General features: G+C 31.2%; 2 protein-coding genes across 2 annotated transcripts in view; both read right to left on the reverse strand.

Annotated features, from left to right (window-relative positions):
- Positions 1–374: 374 nt before the first annotated feature.
- On the reverse strand, positions 375–2,730 carry LOC129917877 (solute carrier family 45 member 4-like). Its single transcript, XM_055998080.1, has 5 exons — positions 1,775–2,730; positions 1,482–1,712; positions 1,286–1,416; positions 1,055–1,229; positions 375–992 (listed from the first exon to the last, which is right to left on the reverse strand). The coding sequence occupies exons 1-5, from the start codon at positions 2,633–2,635 to the stop codon at positions 765–767; spliced, it is 1,626 nt and encodes a 541-aa protein (XP_055854055.1). The 5' UTR covers positions 2,636–2,730; the 3' UTR covers positions 375–764.
- Positions 2,731–6,994: 4,264 nt separating this feature from the next.
- Positions 6,995–16,974, reverse strand: part of LOC129917873 (sodium-dependent nutrient amino acid transporter 1-like) — a 268,552-nt gene continuing 258,572 nt past the window's right edge. The window contains exons 2-9 of the mRNA XM_055998069.1: positions 10,843–10,930; positions 10,491–10,779; positions 10,219–10,435; positions 9,776–10,150; positions 9,525–9,714; positions 7,589–7,865; positions 7,352–7,528; positions 6,995–7,287 (exon numbers count right to left, since the gene is read on the reverse strand). Of these exons, the coding sequence (XP_055854044.1) occupies positions 7,046–7,287; positions 7,352–7,528; positions 7,589–7,865; positions 9,525–9,714; positions 9,776–10,150; positions 10,219–10,435; positions 10,491–10,779; positions 10,843–10,893 (1,818 nt within the window). The 5' untranslated portion in view covers positions 10,894–10,930 and the 3' untranslated portion in view covers positions 6,995–7,045. The remainder of the gene's footprint in view (positions 7,288–7,351; positions 7,529–7,588; positions 7,866–9,524; positions 9,715–9,775; positions 10,151–10,218; positions 10,436–10,490; positions 10,780–10,842; positions 10,931–16,974) is intronic.

Genomic DNA, 16,974 nt, shown 5'->3' on the forward strand with positions numbered 1-16,974 from the left:
TTTGCAAATAAAAAATTTTCTGGATTAAAAAAAAAAATCAGTGCTAAACTTGTGCATTAAATATTGCATATTTTTCTACCATCGAATTTCTTACAATATTAATTGACTTTTTGGTCTTACATTAGCTTTTTCTACTATAGTAAATATTAAAGCTAATATAAGGTCAAATAGCCACAGTAAAATTCGATGAAAGAAACGTATTTTATGTGCACATTTTGCATTGAATATTTTTTTAATGCAGACATTTTTTTTGAATGCAAAATTATTTAACGTGCAATTGTTATGCAATATTTTTTTTTATTTGCAATACATTTTTTTTTTAATTTTTAGAAAGCAAAAACGCAATAACATTTTTTTTTTAAATCCTGGTCGGATTTGATGCTAAGTTCTGAATAGAGTAAATTTTTTAACAACATCTTTTTTTCTTTTTCACAATTGGGCCACTATGGCGTATGCGTGACATTTTTGTTTTATATTAAAATTCAAACAATGGAGATAAAATTTTCTGTTTATGTTCATTTTTAATACTCAATAAAGAAAATTATTACTGTAAATTTATAAAACGCATATTAAGAACCTTCGTACACTACGAGTATACCTAGACCTAGACTTTCTGTGAGCCAACAATTAAAAACTGCTAGTATAAGCACACTGCGTTGGATTAACATACGATTTTATAGCACAAACTTAAGTTTGCCTGAATATAAATATAAATTTATTTTTTAACTACTTAATTACATTTCTATAAATATTATTTTCTTTGATTAAATCTTAATATACAATACAAACATTGCAGATATAGCTGCACACACACTCACACCACTGGCAGCAAAAAATATTGCACTCTTTGTTTTCATCCACGATACCAATAAGCCAACAAACAAAGAGCTCAAAATTTGCCCTACAAATGCCATGCTACTAATAACAGCAATATCAGTTGCAAGTCCTCGATATTCTTTAAGAGGAACTTCCAATCCTTTTCGGATTTCAAACTAAAAAAATGAAACGTGTTATAATTGTTTTCATAAAATAAAGATGAAATTGAGTAACATACACAACTTTTTGCATGATAATTGGCAACTAAAATAAATGGCATTATATAAACTGTGCTCGAAAAAATCCCAGCTGTATTACTTAGAAGAAGAACTCCGACTTCATTGGGCCAAGCTGCTAAAATAAACATTCCAGTTGCGTATGTCATTATTCCAGTAACATAAATAATCCTTGGACTGTAGGAAGAAAAACCAATCATTTTTGAATTTTTTTGGGCCACCTAAAATGTTACCTAAATCTCGTAACAAGTTTTTCAATCACAAATGAATAAATTGAAGATGAAACTGCAAATACAAACATGCCCCAAACTCCAAAACGAACTCCGTCCTGATACAAAATTTGTTTTTCCGAACCAATAGGTGCCTATAACAAAATAAAATTTAAAAGACGAAGATGTGCGAACCATTTTTTGTTCAATTAGAACTTACAGCTGGATCACCGTGAAATATTACTTCACCGACAAAATCTGTGAAATACAAGCTATAGCAGGCATGTCCCATCCAAGTTAAAAGATGTGTCAATGTCAAAATCCACATGGACCTTGGCATCAAAACAATACTTTTAATATGTTTTCTCAAAGCATTCTTTTTGGTTTCAGTTTTGGTATTTTCATTAGTTTCTGGCAAGTTGGCATCGCTGGCGTTTATCACAAACACATTCTACAAAAAATTGATTCCAATAAAAAATATTTTCTCTTATAAAAATTGATTTTTAAACATACATTTTTAAGACTTTCCCTTGTTATTTCCGCTGCTGTCAATGGATTAAGCAGTTTATCTTTTTCAAGCAAAGGCAGTGGAATCTCCCTGAAGCTTGCAAACGTAACAAGGAAACAAACAATAGCAATGATTCCAACGATCATACAACCAGTCTCAATACTACCTCCCAATATCTTTCCGATGGCAGTAGATCCCCAGTTTATTGAACCAATTGCATATCCAACGGTGCTACCCAAACCAATCGTTAAGCTAAAAATACTTATGACCTTTCCTTGATCTTCGGAAATGCACACGTCCAATATGTAAGCCCTAGTTGGAATCTGACAAATTTCCATATTCAAAGCCAGTAGGATGGCTCCCAATATTGTGATTATCACAGAAAACGTTGCGCTTCGTTTCCTTTCTATTCCTTCTAATGGTGTATTACTTTCCTCCACTGTAATCGCATCAAAATGATCATCACCAAAGAGTTTTCCAATATGTTTTCCATAAAATAGAAAGACGAAACCAACCAAAATGCCTATTGATAGAAGTATCATTATCGGTCTTCTTCGTCCCATACTTAGCCTGCAACGATCACTGATCATTCCAATACATGGTCCAAAAAATAAACCTAGAATTGGAGTTATGATCCAAATCCGAGTCATTGTTAGGTAATCAACACCGATTTGGAGTAAGGTTGGTGATGCAAAAGCTAGTTGGGCAGAGTAAATAAAGCCAATTCCTACGGACAAGGCCGAGAGTCTTGCGAAATCAATTGTAGATTTTTTGCGAAAAACGTGCGAATAATCGTATTTGTGTTCGCGAGCATTATTCTCTCGAGCTTCGAGAAGAGTTGTGATCGTTGTACATCTAAGGGCCATTCTATTTTTTATCTGTTAAATAAAACAAAATTACAAAATCGTATTTATATTGAATCAAAATTTGTAAAATACAAAATAAAAACATTTTTGGGGCATCCGTCGACTCCATGAAGGGTAGCCCAACTTTTTTTTTTTTTCTTTTTTTCTATCAGAAACCGAAAAAATTGTTATTTTTTTCCCTGTGAAAAAATTATTAGTTTAAAACCGTGGTTTGTTTGCCCAAGGTTAGCCCAGGATAGCAAAAATTTTACTTTCGCTACCCTACTCATTGTTTAATAATTGTAGAAGCATTATTTTGTTTTCACCTCACACAAAAAAATAGTGCGCATACACCACAGTGACCGTTGTTATTTTAGAAAAAGTAAATCCATTGGTCTGCGCATTGTGCCTCAAATGTTTTTTATTTGACTCAGAATTCTTTGAATGAATAGAATCCATATAACATTCCTGTTAAGAAACTTAAGTTGATTTGTTTTTACCGACTTTCAAAAAGGAGGAGGTATTCAATTCGTCTGTATTTTTTTCTTTTTTTTTTATGGTAACAAACATACAATTATAAAATAAATATTAAAAATATTATATTTAAATTAAAGAGAGAAAATTTGTAGAACAATATAAAAGATTTCTTCGCACTTGCAGATGATTTAAGTACGATAAAACTAACCACAAATGTATTCAGCACACACTACAAGTAGAGTTTTTCTTAAATCCAGTCTTTCATTTTCTGTCACAATTATTAAACCTTATATTTTTCGGTTTTTTGAAACATCTAAAATCAGGTAGCTTTTTCAAAACAATATCTATACTTATTTAAAGTCTAGGTAAATGTCCAATCGACTTTATTTCTCTTGCATGCTCTTTGTATTTTAGGGGAAGGTTTATGTAAAAACAATTCAAAAATACAATTTTTTCAAAAATACATATGTCTGCGAAGCGGGCTAAGATTTCTCTAGTACTGTATAATAAAAAATGACACATTTATTTGGAATGTTGACATTTCAGCATTTTTAAATTTTGTTAAACACAAAAAACACAAAAACAGCTGGTATTAATGGCTTTCCCATTTTGTCAAATTGACTTGCTGGAATTATAAATCTCTATTTGTTTTTAAAGAACAACGACAATATATTAACTGCTGAATTTAATTTTGTTAAGCGTTATTTCAGAGCGCTAGACTAAAGTTTCAAGTATTTCGAACTTGTTTGCTATCTTTAAGCGTTACACAAAATTTTAAAAGGGCGAATAATAATCAATTCGTTCTTAGAAAATGCACTTTTTTTTATAATTTTTGCTTTATATTTTAATTGTGTGTGAAAAACTTACGAATTTGATCAACAACACAATAGGGGAACAAAAAAATATGACAGACTGATTTGTATCAACCTTATAGCTATACTAATAAGCAAAATTTATTTTTTCACTTCATCGATATTTAAAGGAAGTAAACAATTAAATTGTTGTTTTTAGGTGGGCATAAATCGTTAGATCTATTTTTAGTTACTAGAAAATGTTAAGTTCGACAGTGTTTTAGTCAATGTTTAAAATTTCATTTTTTATTATTATGGCTATTATTTAGAAACGTTGATTCACTTAAACAACTGCTTAAATTTTGAAAATGTGTTCAAAAGCCATGTTTTTAGTTGTATTATAGGTTACAGCTGTCAAACTTGTGTCTTAGTATATATTGTCTTAACTTTGAATAAAATAAAAAAGGTTGGATTTCTCTAAACCTAACGATTTTGATAAAAAAAAAAAAATACATCAGTGCATGGCAAATAAGATTTTACTTTTGAAATAAAAAAAATATTTTTTGGACCGTTATTAAAGAAGTTTTACTAATATCTAGCACCGGTGTTTAAATTTAGGAAATTTTGTATCAATTTAAACATCTTTTAAGCCCCCCGAAAACCATATGAAGCTCAAAATTAAAGTTGCCATCCCGAGTAAAAATGGGGAGCGTTGAATTTTATACAAGAAAATAATTAAATCTAGCCTTTTTAATGAAAAAAGTTATAAAATTCCAAACTCAAAAACACAATCTTTCCCATGTAAATCATATATAGGTAGTAGAAACTTGCGATGCGGCAGTACTTAATATTAATATTTAGGGCTGTAACTTTTACACTATTTTTTTTCCTCATTTCCAACAAAAGTAGGGGAGTTACATCTTACTTTGATACGCCTTGAACTTCATGCCTTTACCATTTTTATTTATTTTTAAGTATTCGTTTCAAAATAAAATGCACGACTGGGTCGCACGAACTTGCTCTTAGAGTTAAAGTTGCTTAATTTTTTTAAATTTTTTATATAGTAACTTGGAAAATGTAGGTACAAAAAAAAATTTAAACAAAAATAAAATTCGTTTTTTTTTTATATAAAATGAAATCTGAAATCAAATTGCCCTCCAAAACAAGTATGCAGTTTTGATTGATGAAAAGTTTCAAAATCGTTACAGCCGTTTTTTTAAAAACTAATATTTTATAAATAATTTTTTGGAAAAAAAGTTTTCAAATAAAATTGGTATGCCATTTTGTAGAAATCACTAATCAACATCTAAAAACAAAATTTCAAAAAAGTTCAATGTCCCGTTTTCGAAAAATTGATTTAAAAAAAAAAAATTTTTTAATTTTTTTTAAAAATCCAAAAATTATTTTTTCGAAATTTTATTTTTGGTTATATTTAACCCTCTGTAGGCACACCTCTTTTTTGTAACGTGATAGGCACACGGGTGCGAATTTGGTTTATACTTTTTCATGTTGCTAGAACTTTTTTCGGTCACAATATTTTATAGAGAATTAAATATGAAATTGATATAGAATATTCCGAGGAATTCGAATATTGTATTCACAATTCCGAAAAAAAATATTTTCACAGTTATAAAGAGACTTTTTTGTGACCACTTTTTTGAAAAATCGTAATTTTTTTGTTTTTGTCCTGCCAAATTCGCACCCGTGTGCCGACAGAGGGTTAAATTATATAAATCCTTCTTCATAAAAAGTTTCGTTGAAATCGAATATAAGCAGTTTCGGAGATAATCGGATTTGAAAAAAAAATTGATTCTATGGCAGGTAGGTACCGTTAATAATGATTTTCAAAAAAAAATGTTTATTAGAAGATAGAACCTTGTCTTAAAACTAGTTTTTGAGCAATTTTAACTTTACTAAAATCGTTATATGACAAGTACCGTTATTTTTTGTCCAACAAAATTAATTCCAAAAATCCCTCTGTAGAGTCGCCAAATAACGCTACATACCAAGTTTGACATTAATCGGTCCATCCGTTTAGGCTGTAGCTCCTTATACAGACAGACAGACTGACAGACGGACGGACTTCCGCGACCCACTTTTTTGGCATTCTCTACCATCGTTATGTCATGTAAAAATGTTATCTCAACTTTTTTTTTGTACGAATGCATAACTTGATATATATGTAGTACCTATATCGCAAGTAAAAAATAGCGAGAATCTAAGGACCAATTTCAAATAGCCAAAGCGAAGCAACGAAGTTGTCTGAGCGGGACATAGGACCCAAAAATGGAGTTTAAATCCTGAGAACTCGCGAAGCGGGCCAGGCATAATACTTTTAAGTTAAAAAGCTGTTGTTATTGGTGAAAACAGCCAAGAAAATGAAATTCGGATAAAAAAGGTGATTTTTTTATTTTCAATTTTCTCGGAAACTAGAAGCTATGCCTTCTATTGCAATTGTTTTTCAGTATTTGATAAAAATTGATTGAAGTAGTTTATTTCATCAATTAATTTTATATTTAATCACAGTCTTGATAAAAATAGTATTCAATGTGTTTTTTCAAACTTTTTTTTCACAAATTTTGACTTTGAAATCGATGATTTCAAAAACTATTGATTGAAATATGTAGCTTGATTTAAAAATAAGAATTGAGTGTACTGTTTTGAATTTTGAAAAAGGTAACATCCATAACTCTAAGTGTTGCCGTTGTTTTTTAATTATTTTTTAATTTTTTTTTAGGTTAAGTTTATTTTCTCTTCGGCTTATTAACTGATACTTAATATATCTCGAGCAATAAAAGAGATATTGGGAAAAAGAAAAATATATGTTCTTATAATCACCGGTACAAATGTTGTTATAATGAATTACCCCACATAAAAACATAACCTCGAAAACAGCCTATAATATTTTTTTGCATTTTCTAATGGTAGTATTTCAAAAACGGAGCCCAATTCAATTTTTCTGACTTCAGATTCGAGTTCAGCACATCAAAAACCTTTAGAAAAGTATATTTTGTTTCTTGGCAAAAAAAAGTTCAATTTTGTTGACCAATGTTATCACTTATCAAATAACATGTCCTACAACTCTTCGTTTGACTCTATTAAAAGAAAGATATAGTCACCAAAGTCAATAATTTACTATTTCTTTTTAATTAAAAATAATCTCTCATCCAAATATATTATCCCAAATCCGATAAAAACAATTTTTTATCAGCGGTTCCTTTTGTTTTCGTTCAATGAGATCATTTTGGTACAACTTCAATAATTTTCTATCTGCTGGACCCCAATCATTTTTAGGCTTAAATGATCTTAAAAATCTCGAAGGCCCTTTTGGTGTTTGAAAATAACCATTAATGCCCCAGAAAAGAACTTGAGAAATTCCAAATGCAGAAACACACCAGCCAAAAACTAAAAATAAGAAAGATAATTGATTGCTTTGAATCAAAAGATAATAATTTCATAATATTCTTACTTTCAAGTCCGCCTGTGAAACTATATCCATTGTATTTAACTGGTTCATATTTAACTAAAGTATAAATCAAAACTGTAGCCATAAATGCTGGAGTAATAACTCCCCAGCATAGTCTATAATATAAGCTTGTTTTGCGTTTAAGCATAAACTCAATATCAGCACAGAATCTTTTAACACCTAAAAATATAAAAGCTATTTCAGAAATAGGAAATATTTTGGAAAACTTTTCTTGCTTACCGTAAATCCAACCCACAGCAATCAGTTGCACGATAGCTAAACAGAGAATGATGAAGGTTACTCCATAGAAGTCTAATAAGTTAAGGATAAACTGTCCTCCAGGGGTTACGTAGACTAATGCAATGCAAAAACCACAAATAGAAATAATCACAACAATGACCCATTGTTGGGCATTTGGGAATTCATCTTTGACCACCGTTAGGATGCAAGACACTATTCCGACATTGCTTCCAAGCCCAAGAACGAAAAGCATCAAGAAGAAGAGTACTGAAAAGAGCTGAACAAAATATGTAAAACCTTTATTTTTTATTTTCCAAAAAAATACTTTAATATACAATTCAAAACCATTGGAAATTTCTTTGGGTTAAGTTATCAAGTGCTTTTACTTAGCTTAAAAAAATACGTCAAAAACATGGAACTTTAAAGGAATTTCCGTGGAAAATAAAAAATCAATCCAAGCTCATGTAGTAGGCACATATTGAATCCTAAGCGGGCTTTAGTTCGGTGGTGAATGTTCTCAAGGTTTTCGTCAACGTTTCAAAGGTGTTGACGTTCTTTGTCAGGAATAGTATTATCTTCTATTTAATTTTAGAAGTTTTCTTAACATTATTTGTTTTTAGTACATGTAAAATATTCCTTTAAAAAAAATGGTTACTCTTATGAGACTTGGCAAAAAGTTTGCTTTTGTGATAAGAATTAAGGATCAAAAAAGTCTATAAGAAAAAGATCGGTGAAAGGGTGTTTTTTCACGGACAAGATGGGGTGGGTGAAGGTCAAAAATATAGTGAAAAAATTTTTTTTGTGTAATATCATTATTTGACACATGTTTTTAAGGTATTTTTTAATGCTGAATCTAATGACATAAAAATAAAGTCAATACGATTGCTCTTAGAAAACAAGGTGGCTTGCTTTTTTTACTTCAACAAGTACCTAAATATTATCAAAACGCATGTGAAAAACAAGATACACTTATGAAATTCGGGATAAAGGTTTGAGATGAAGTAGGGATAAAGGATTCATAAAGTATTTAAAAATATTTTTGGTGAAAGGGTGTTTTTTTGATGGGTTGAATTAGGTGTGAGAAAGGTATCATAACAGCTGATATACTTTTTGTTAATTTTTCAAACTTTGTGAAAAAAGTTTTGTTTGTTATAAAGTCTAAGAATCAACAGAGTCTTCAAAATTATCTTGACTGAAAGGGTGTTTTTTTTTTAAGAAATGATGAAATTCGGAATTTGTACCACAAAAACTGGGACAAAAATGTTACACCAATGAAAATTGGTATAAATGTTTCATTTATAACAAAAACCAAGAATCTAGGTAGTCTATAAAAATATTTTTGGATGAAAGGGTTTTTTTTCGGGAAGGAAGGAAAAACTGCGATAAGTCCGATAAAATCAATGGATAAAAGGTACCCTTACGAAATTTATTAAAAATTTTGTCTTTCCCATGGAAACTGCGAATAAAATATGTCTATACATTTTTTTCACGTAAAAGGGTGTTTTTAAAGTGTAGAAAAAAATGTGGGTATATTGGAAAAAGTAAGTAATAATAGTGATATCCTATTAAAACTCAGCAATTATGTTACTTTTGAGATTAGAAACAAGAATCTAAAGTGTCTAAAAGAATATCATGGTTAATAGGGTATCTTTTTAGTGCTATTTCGAAATTTCGAAGATTGAAAACGTCTTCTTCAAAACTAAGAATTTAGAATATGATATTTTGAGTTTCTAAGATTTAAAAGGTCCTTTTCAAGACTTTGAATTAAGAATTCTGAAATGTTTGAAACTAGAACAGATAATTTTAAGAAAACTCTTAAAACGTTGAAGAAAAACTTAAGAACATTCAACACCGACCTAAACCCTGCTTAGAATTCAAGATATTAAGAAAAAGGTCACTAACATAGAAATAATTATAGATAGTATAAATTACTCACCTGTGGCACCGTAGTAAACTTTGATATCGCATCCGGATAGGAAATAAAAGCCAGACCTGTTCCTCCTCTAACTACATTGGCAATGTCATCTGTTTGAGTTTCATGTGCGAGATTGCCCAAAATTCCAAATATAATAATTCCGGACAGCATTGATGTAAATGTATCCAAAGTTGTTACAACATTCGAATCTCTATTGATGAAATAAAATGATGATTAAAATTTACAATACAAACAATATTTTGATTTCTTACTTGTAAACATTATGGTCAAATTTATTGTACGAAGAATAAATAACAATATTGCCAAAGCAAACAGCCAAAGAGAAGAAAACCTGTGTTGTTGCCGCATACCACACCTTAGCCTTGAACAGCATATCCCATTGTGGAGTTATAAAGAACATGACTCCCTTTCCAGCTCCTGGTAGTGTCATGGCACGAATAAGAAGAATAAACATGACCACATACGGAAAAATGGCCAAGAAATAGGAAGCTTTTCCTGAACTACGCACTCCTTTGATAATTATAACTGCAATCATTATCCACGTAAAGAGCAGACAAAGCGATAGTTCCCAACTTGGCATACCAATTCCATCATCAATATTCTCCTTTTCTTTCAAAACCACTTGGCTATTAAATTTTAATTTACAAGAGAATTTGAATTGATGATAAAAATTCATTAGCGATTCTTGTCTTACGTAAAGTAGAACTGTGCAGAAGGATATTTCTTTCCTTCGCCAGTTATATTTCCCTTGAATCCTGAACTTATACAAGCATCTCCATATTCCTCACGACAATAACTCCACGGCAGAACCGATGAGAATGAGGCAATAAGGTAACGAAATGTCAGAGCCATCAGACTCGAATAATATGTGGCCAGGATACTAACCGATACAACCTGCCCAAATCCAACTCCTGACAGTTGAACGAAAATGTTTGATAAAAATCATTAATTTCTACTTGAACTTACCTCTCATAATTGGTGCAAAATCATATAGTTTCACACTACCTCTACATGAAAACTGTCCCAACAGCATTTCCATGTAATAAATTGGTTTCCCAACTAAAAATAATACTATAAGGTAAGGTATTAAAAAAGCTGCAGCACCATTTTCGAGTGCAACAAATGGAAAACGCCAAACATTTCCCAATCCAACAGAGAGAGCTATACACGAGAGGAGGAATTCAATATCCTTGCCCCATTGATCACGTTTCACTTCGGTCGTAGTTAAATTATCATCAAATTCTATAGATGAAGACTGGAATGTTTTTTGATAATAAGGTTAGCATTTTTAGGATAATATGAATGTTTTAAAACTTGCTTTAGTATCTGTTGGGTTAGGTTCATCACTGACATATCCCTTGTTTTCCATTGTTTTTAGTCTCAATGGAACGCCAGTAAGTCGAATCCTATAAATAAAAAAAAAGTAAACTCGTAAAAAAGTTAATAAATTCCAAGATAAATATAATTTAAAACGAACAGCGAAGTATCATAGCTATCAATTGGATTTGCAGAACTGTTATCAGGAGTATTCAAGACTTGTTAATGTTAAACTGGCCAACATGTTAGTATAAGTTCAACTGATTTATCTAAGTTACCATAGAATCTCAATGTGAAGGTCTCACAAGCCGGCAAAATTAAAAACAAAGTAGCCTCGGATAAACATGCATAGTATCTGCTGGTTATTTTTACCACTTGACTCTTATAAAAGCGGGTGCCTCTTAAGTAGAAAACAATGAAATCAGATCAACTAACATTAATTCGAACCCATTTTTCAGCACCAAGCAAGTGCTGAACTACACTTTTGTTCAACAAACCTTCAACCAAAGTCACCGCTAATAAACTCTGCAAGAAACCCACTTCTATCTTCAGAAGTGCACCCGGATAAATAATATAGAAACTAGGAAAATTCTTGGTTTGATTCAAAATTAGCTGAATAGTCTAAGAGCTGACATTAGATTATTTGCAGAGGTAACCGATTCAAATTAAAATTAGAGTCAGTCTAAGTCATTGACTATGACAGACGTTTCAACTGCGCCCAAACACAGATTATCATAAATAAGCCCAAAAACGCCTATACAAATTTGAATTAATGTCCACGAAAAACTAGAGTTACGAATTCTAAAGTTATGTTAAGGCCCCAACCCATAGAATCTGTTGCGTCCGTTCCGTCAATCCATCCGTTGAAGTTGAAGTTTGGGACAGAAAGGGGTGACCCATAGAATACGTCGTACGACGGATTGCTTTTTGACAGCTCACTTCAAATTCAAAGGTGTGTTCGATATTTTATCGCTGAATGTGCACTAAGGAAGTTCTGATGCAAGAAATTTTTAACTAGTATTGTTGTTCTTTTTTTTAATGAAATAAAATGCGTGACTAGATTTCATGTAGGTACTTGCTCTTCAGTTAAAAACAATTTTTAATAACAGATTATCATTTGTAGATATGACTTTGGCATAGTAAAATTGAACTCTACAACAGAATTTTAGTATTTAATTGATATAATTTATTAGATATATCATTAAATGTTACTTTTATTACATTTTCTTCACAAATAAACAATTAAAGTTCACAATTCATAAAATCGGAAAAGAAAAGAACACAGTTCTTAGTTCTGAAATTCCCCGGTGTGCACTCTAAAACAGAAAATTGAACAGATCTATTGTTGACAACCAATGTCAAAGCATACGACGGATGAAAAAGTAGAAAGTTGGGCAACTTCTTCCGTCGAATCCGTCCGTCTCCGTCCGATCCGTCGCTTATGGGTCGCTTCCCATAAGAACGTGTGTATTTTATTGAGCTGTCAGTTGAAAACTTCGACGGAACGGACGCAACGGATTCTATGGGTTGGGCCCTTTAAGCTATGACATGTGATTTTTGGGTTGGCAACAGTTGCGAGGAAATACAAATACAAACAAGAGATTAACATTTTTCTCATTGGTCAGAACTAAATGAGTTAAGCGAAAATGGGTGTTATTAAATCTTGTAAAATTTTGATTGGATAGGTTTAGATATACAAAGTGGGTATTACAAAATACGCTATAATAATTATATTAATTAATAGAAAAAAAAAATACGTAGGTGCAATATTAGTTGGACAAATAAGAAGTTAATTTCAATTATGTCCCCCAAACTTACATAAGTATACTTATGTTTTTTTTTCTATTTCAACGTTTTTGCGATCTTCTCACAAAAACAAAACCATATAATGCATATCTATACCTATCCAATCAAAATTTTGCAAGATTAAATAACACCCATTTTCGCTTAACTCATTTAGTTCTGACCAATGAGAAAAATGTTAATCTCTTGTTTGTATTTCCTCGCAATTGTTGCCAACTCAAAAATCACATGTCATAGCTTAACATAACTTTAGAATTCGTAACTCTAGTTTTTCGTAACTTCGGTTTCGCGTAACTTTGACGGCCGTAACTCTGTCGCGCGTAACTCTGTTATTCGTAACTCCGTTACCATTTCGGTTTTCCTTAATGTTTTAAAATCTGCACTTGTAGGGTTTTGAAAAGAAAAAAAAAAAAAAACGACGACCAGGCCGGGAATCGAACTGGAGACTTCAAATCATTAGTCGCCCACCTTACCACCTGAACCAAGCTGCCATGAAAATACTGATCGCGATTTTTGTTCTAGTGCTAAGTTGCAAAAAAAAATCAACTTTTCAGTCAAATTTTAAAAAGATTTTCTCTATAAAAATAATAAGAAATCTCCTTAAAAAAAACCTTATTAAGGCTTGGCCACACCGGAGGGTATGCGGTAGCGGAACGGGTAGCGGTAACGATATTTGTATGAAAAAAATTCAACATCTGAACGTTGATATGTCAGTTTGGAATTTTTTTCATACAAGTACCGTTACCTCTACCCGTACCGCTACCGCATACCCTCCGATGTGGCCAAACCTTTAATCGTTGATTTTAATAAGATTTCCTTATGAAATGTATGGACGGTAAAACAATATGGCAATCTGTTAGTTTTTAGCGGGTCATATTTTTCTCTGTGTTGGGTTACAAGTGGTCTGTTCTTTTATTAAACAAAGTTAACTTTGGTTGTTGTGTCAAATTAAATCGTTGCTGTTGTTTTCGTTAGATTTTGTTAGAAAATTTCAACTTTTATTTAGGAACGACTAATGTTACATTTTGTTGATCTGTCAAAACAAATTTTTCGAGATCAATTTTATGAATAAATAAACAAGAAATAATTAATTTGGTACTGAAATAATTCTTTCAAATTGATTTCTTAGCAAATTGAAAGAAAAATATGCATTAAATAATTTCAAATATGAAAACAAACAAAAAATTCGCTTCTCACATCATCCCCTCTCATTTATTTGTGTTTGACAGAGGCGCAGGGACATAAGTCCCCAGGACACAAGTCCCGAATTTTTTTTTTTTCGGAACTAATGTCCCACTTTACTCTGTCATAAGTCCCGAATTCCATTCGGGAATTTTGTCTCACCCTACTGAGACAGAAGTCCTGAATTTTTTAGGCGAAAATGGGACATAAGTCCCGAATAAAGTAAAAACTATTTTATATACATATTTTTACTATAAATGTTCATATATGTAGGTACTAAGTTATCCATAAAATTATTTTTTGGTGCCATGATATACGCCCAATTGAAATAAGGAAGTCTTTCTTTCTTTCAAAAGACAAATAAAGCCATTTTTCAACATTTGGCTTTTTTTCTCTTTCACGTCAATTTATTTTCAGAAAAAAAAAAACAAATGTGGCTCGCTTCTGTTTATTAAAGCGAAATAATACTATTATGATTTTTATATCAACTTCAAGTTTTATATAAAATTTGTCTTACTTCAGTTTGCCAAAGAAAAAAAATAGAACACAAACTTCAAAGACAATATTTTGCCAGTTTAATGTTTGTTCCAAAGATAATGCTTGTGTTATAACTCGATAAACTCGAAGCGGAAAAAAATTTCTCAGATTCGAATCTCTTTAATTTGCACAACCCAAAAGCGAAGTGGAAAAAAATTTTGCCCACGGGAGAATCCATTTTGAGGTGTAGAAATAAAAAATCGCTCGAATTATTATTTCCACACCTCAAAATGGATTCTCCCGTGGGCACCAAAGGGGTAAACAAGATTAGGAGCGTCAATTCCAAAATTAATAAGCTGACGAGGAAAGATTAAATCATTATTATTAACACGTCTCTGTGCTAAAGTTTGCATCTGAAGAAGTTGTATGCGTTGTTGGCAAGTTGAAAGGATCGGTCCAGAAAGACCTTTTACAGCGAAGCGTATAAAATTGTGCTGAATTGATTCGATTCGGTTTTTATGAACTTCATAAAAAGGACTCCATACTTGTGAGGTGTACTCAAGATGGGGTCGTACGTAGCAGTAAAAAGATAGAGTAACAAATATGGATCATCAAATTCCTTTGCCCAACGTTTAATAAAACCAACCATTGAGCTCGCTATATATTCAGTATTAACCTAATGATAATTGTTTTGTACTACAAAACACATCATATTATTATCTTCTTTTTTTATTATTTTTTTTTTTTTTTTTTGTCTGAAGTAATAAAGAAATTCATACTTAAAAAAAGCAATTTCGATTTTGTGATAATAGAGATATTCTTCGCAATATTTTAACTATTTGGTGAAATTATAAAAATTTATTGTTTATTGTTTTATTTTGTTTCAGTAACTTCCCCACAATTCTTTTTACCCAATAGTTTCTTACAACACAAATACTTCCTTAGCGTCTTAAGTCTTAGCTACTACTCGTAGTTGCACATTTAAGCAATTTAAGTTGATGAACTTTATTTGTACAAAAGTAGAAATCATATTGGCTGATTACGAATTTGGGATTATTTTAGCGCTACACAAAATTTTATTAGTTCTCACAGAATTATATATAATAATTAATATTTTCACTTAAAATTATTTCAAAATATTTGATAAATGAAACGATTCCAAGATCAATTAAATTTTTTTCTTCGCAAAACATCGAAAATTAATATAACAAAACAGTTGAAAAATGTCCTCTCTTACTATCTTTTTTTTTTTAAGAACCACCTGTACAAGCTGAACCCAAACTAATACTAAAATATAAACGACATTGATGTCTAAGAAAAGCTATTATTAAACTTGTGGATTAGAGGGTGCAGAAGTGATTTGAATTATAAGTTCTATAAAGCTAATTAACTTATTTTACGAAAATCCGAGATGTTCATTGATAAGATATCTTGCATATTATCTTTCTTTCTTAACCACTAAACTTGAGTGACGTAGCAATCAGACGGAATAAAATGCTAAACACACATTAATAATGAAATATCAAAGTAAAAGTCTTGAACATGATAGATAGTATTCGAATGTACGAGTAGGTACACATGTTTTAAGATTTCGTTTTACAGATCTTAAAATAAGAGATGATAAATGAATGAATGATAATAATTAAAATAAAAAAAAAACCTTATAGATAACATAAAAGCTTAAAAATAGAGCAGTGTATTTTAGTTCTGTTGCTGGTACACTGCATAAAATAAACGAAAGTTCATTTTTATAACTGCTCTCCAGGAAAAATTCAGTTTCCGTCGCTATAATGATATCTTCTCAACAAGAGGATCAATGATCATAAATGCCTTTCTTTTGCTTATTCGTCTTTGGGGTTCGCCGGATTGACCCTAGAAAGTACGAAGCGACTTGTACAAAAAGTTTGAAGAAACGCCCTATTTTTTCTTAGTTGACAGGCGCATCGAAGTTTTCAATTTGAATCGTAAAGTGAAAGAGGAATATGTATTCCTTTTTTTTTTGTTGCTGAGTCCGTTTGTTGAAAATTCTGAAACACTGTTCTTCTTCTACTTTTATGATAACTGATGAGCTTCGAAAGATCTGACACCATGTTTCTGGGGTCTAATGTTCTTCTAAATAGAAAATCCTGAAACTCTTTTACTTTGAACTTTGTCTGCCTGGAGCACAGTCCTAATTTTAATGTTTTCAAAAGAGGCTCACACTACTTGGTGACAAATACTGGCAATTGTATTAAAAATATGTATAGTTGTACACACGTATATTTCCCCACACCGGACCTATCGCAAAATAAAAAAAAAAAAAAATGTTAATATATTTGACTTTGACAACCAAATAAATAGCTCAGTGAAAGTACCTATCGCATCAAGGACCTATCACAAAATTTAAGAAAATATGCCAAAAGTTTTGTACAAGCCTTCAGCGAAAGTTATAGCTATGTAAGTGAAAATACCAGGCTAGGGAAACGTTTCCCCATTTAATCTTAAAGTTTTGTAAAGTTTTGTACATCCAAAGCCAAGTTTTGTACAATGTTATATAAAAAGTTATGGCTATGAAAGGTGCAAAATAAATTGCCCACAAACTAATTTAAGCAAAGGGGGTGGGTGGGCGAAAAAGTGGGGTGGGTGTCAAAAAAACGTTAGAGCAGTTCTGATACTTGATTCGAGTTCCATT

The sequence above is a fragment of the Episyrphus balteatus genome, chromosome 4, assembly GCF_945859705.1.
Source record: "Episyrphus balteatus chromosome 4, idEpiBalt1.1, whole genome shotgun sequence".
Lineage (NCBI taxonomy): Eukaryota > Metazoa > Arthropoda > Insecta > Diptera > Syrphidae > Episyrphus > Episyrphus balteatus.

Bases quoted from the DNA above. Each gene is read 5' to 3' on its own strand.
- LOC129917877 (XM_055998080.1), bottom strand. From the start codon at position 2,635: ATGGCCCTTAGATGTACAACGATCACAACTCTTCTCGAAGCTCGAGAG. The intron at 1,230-1,285 runs GTAACATTTTAG...TTCTTCCTACAG, and splicing joins AAACTTGTTACGAGATTTAG to TCCAAGGATTATTTATGTTA. The intron at 993-1,054 runs GTATGTTACTCA...TCATTTTTTTAG, and splicing joins ATTATCATGCAAAAAGTTGT to TTTGAAATCCGAAAAGGATT.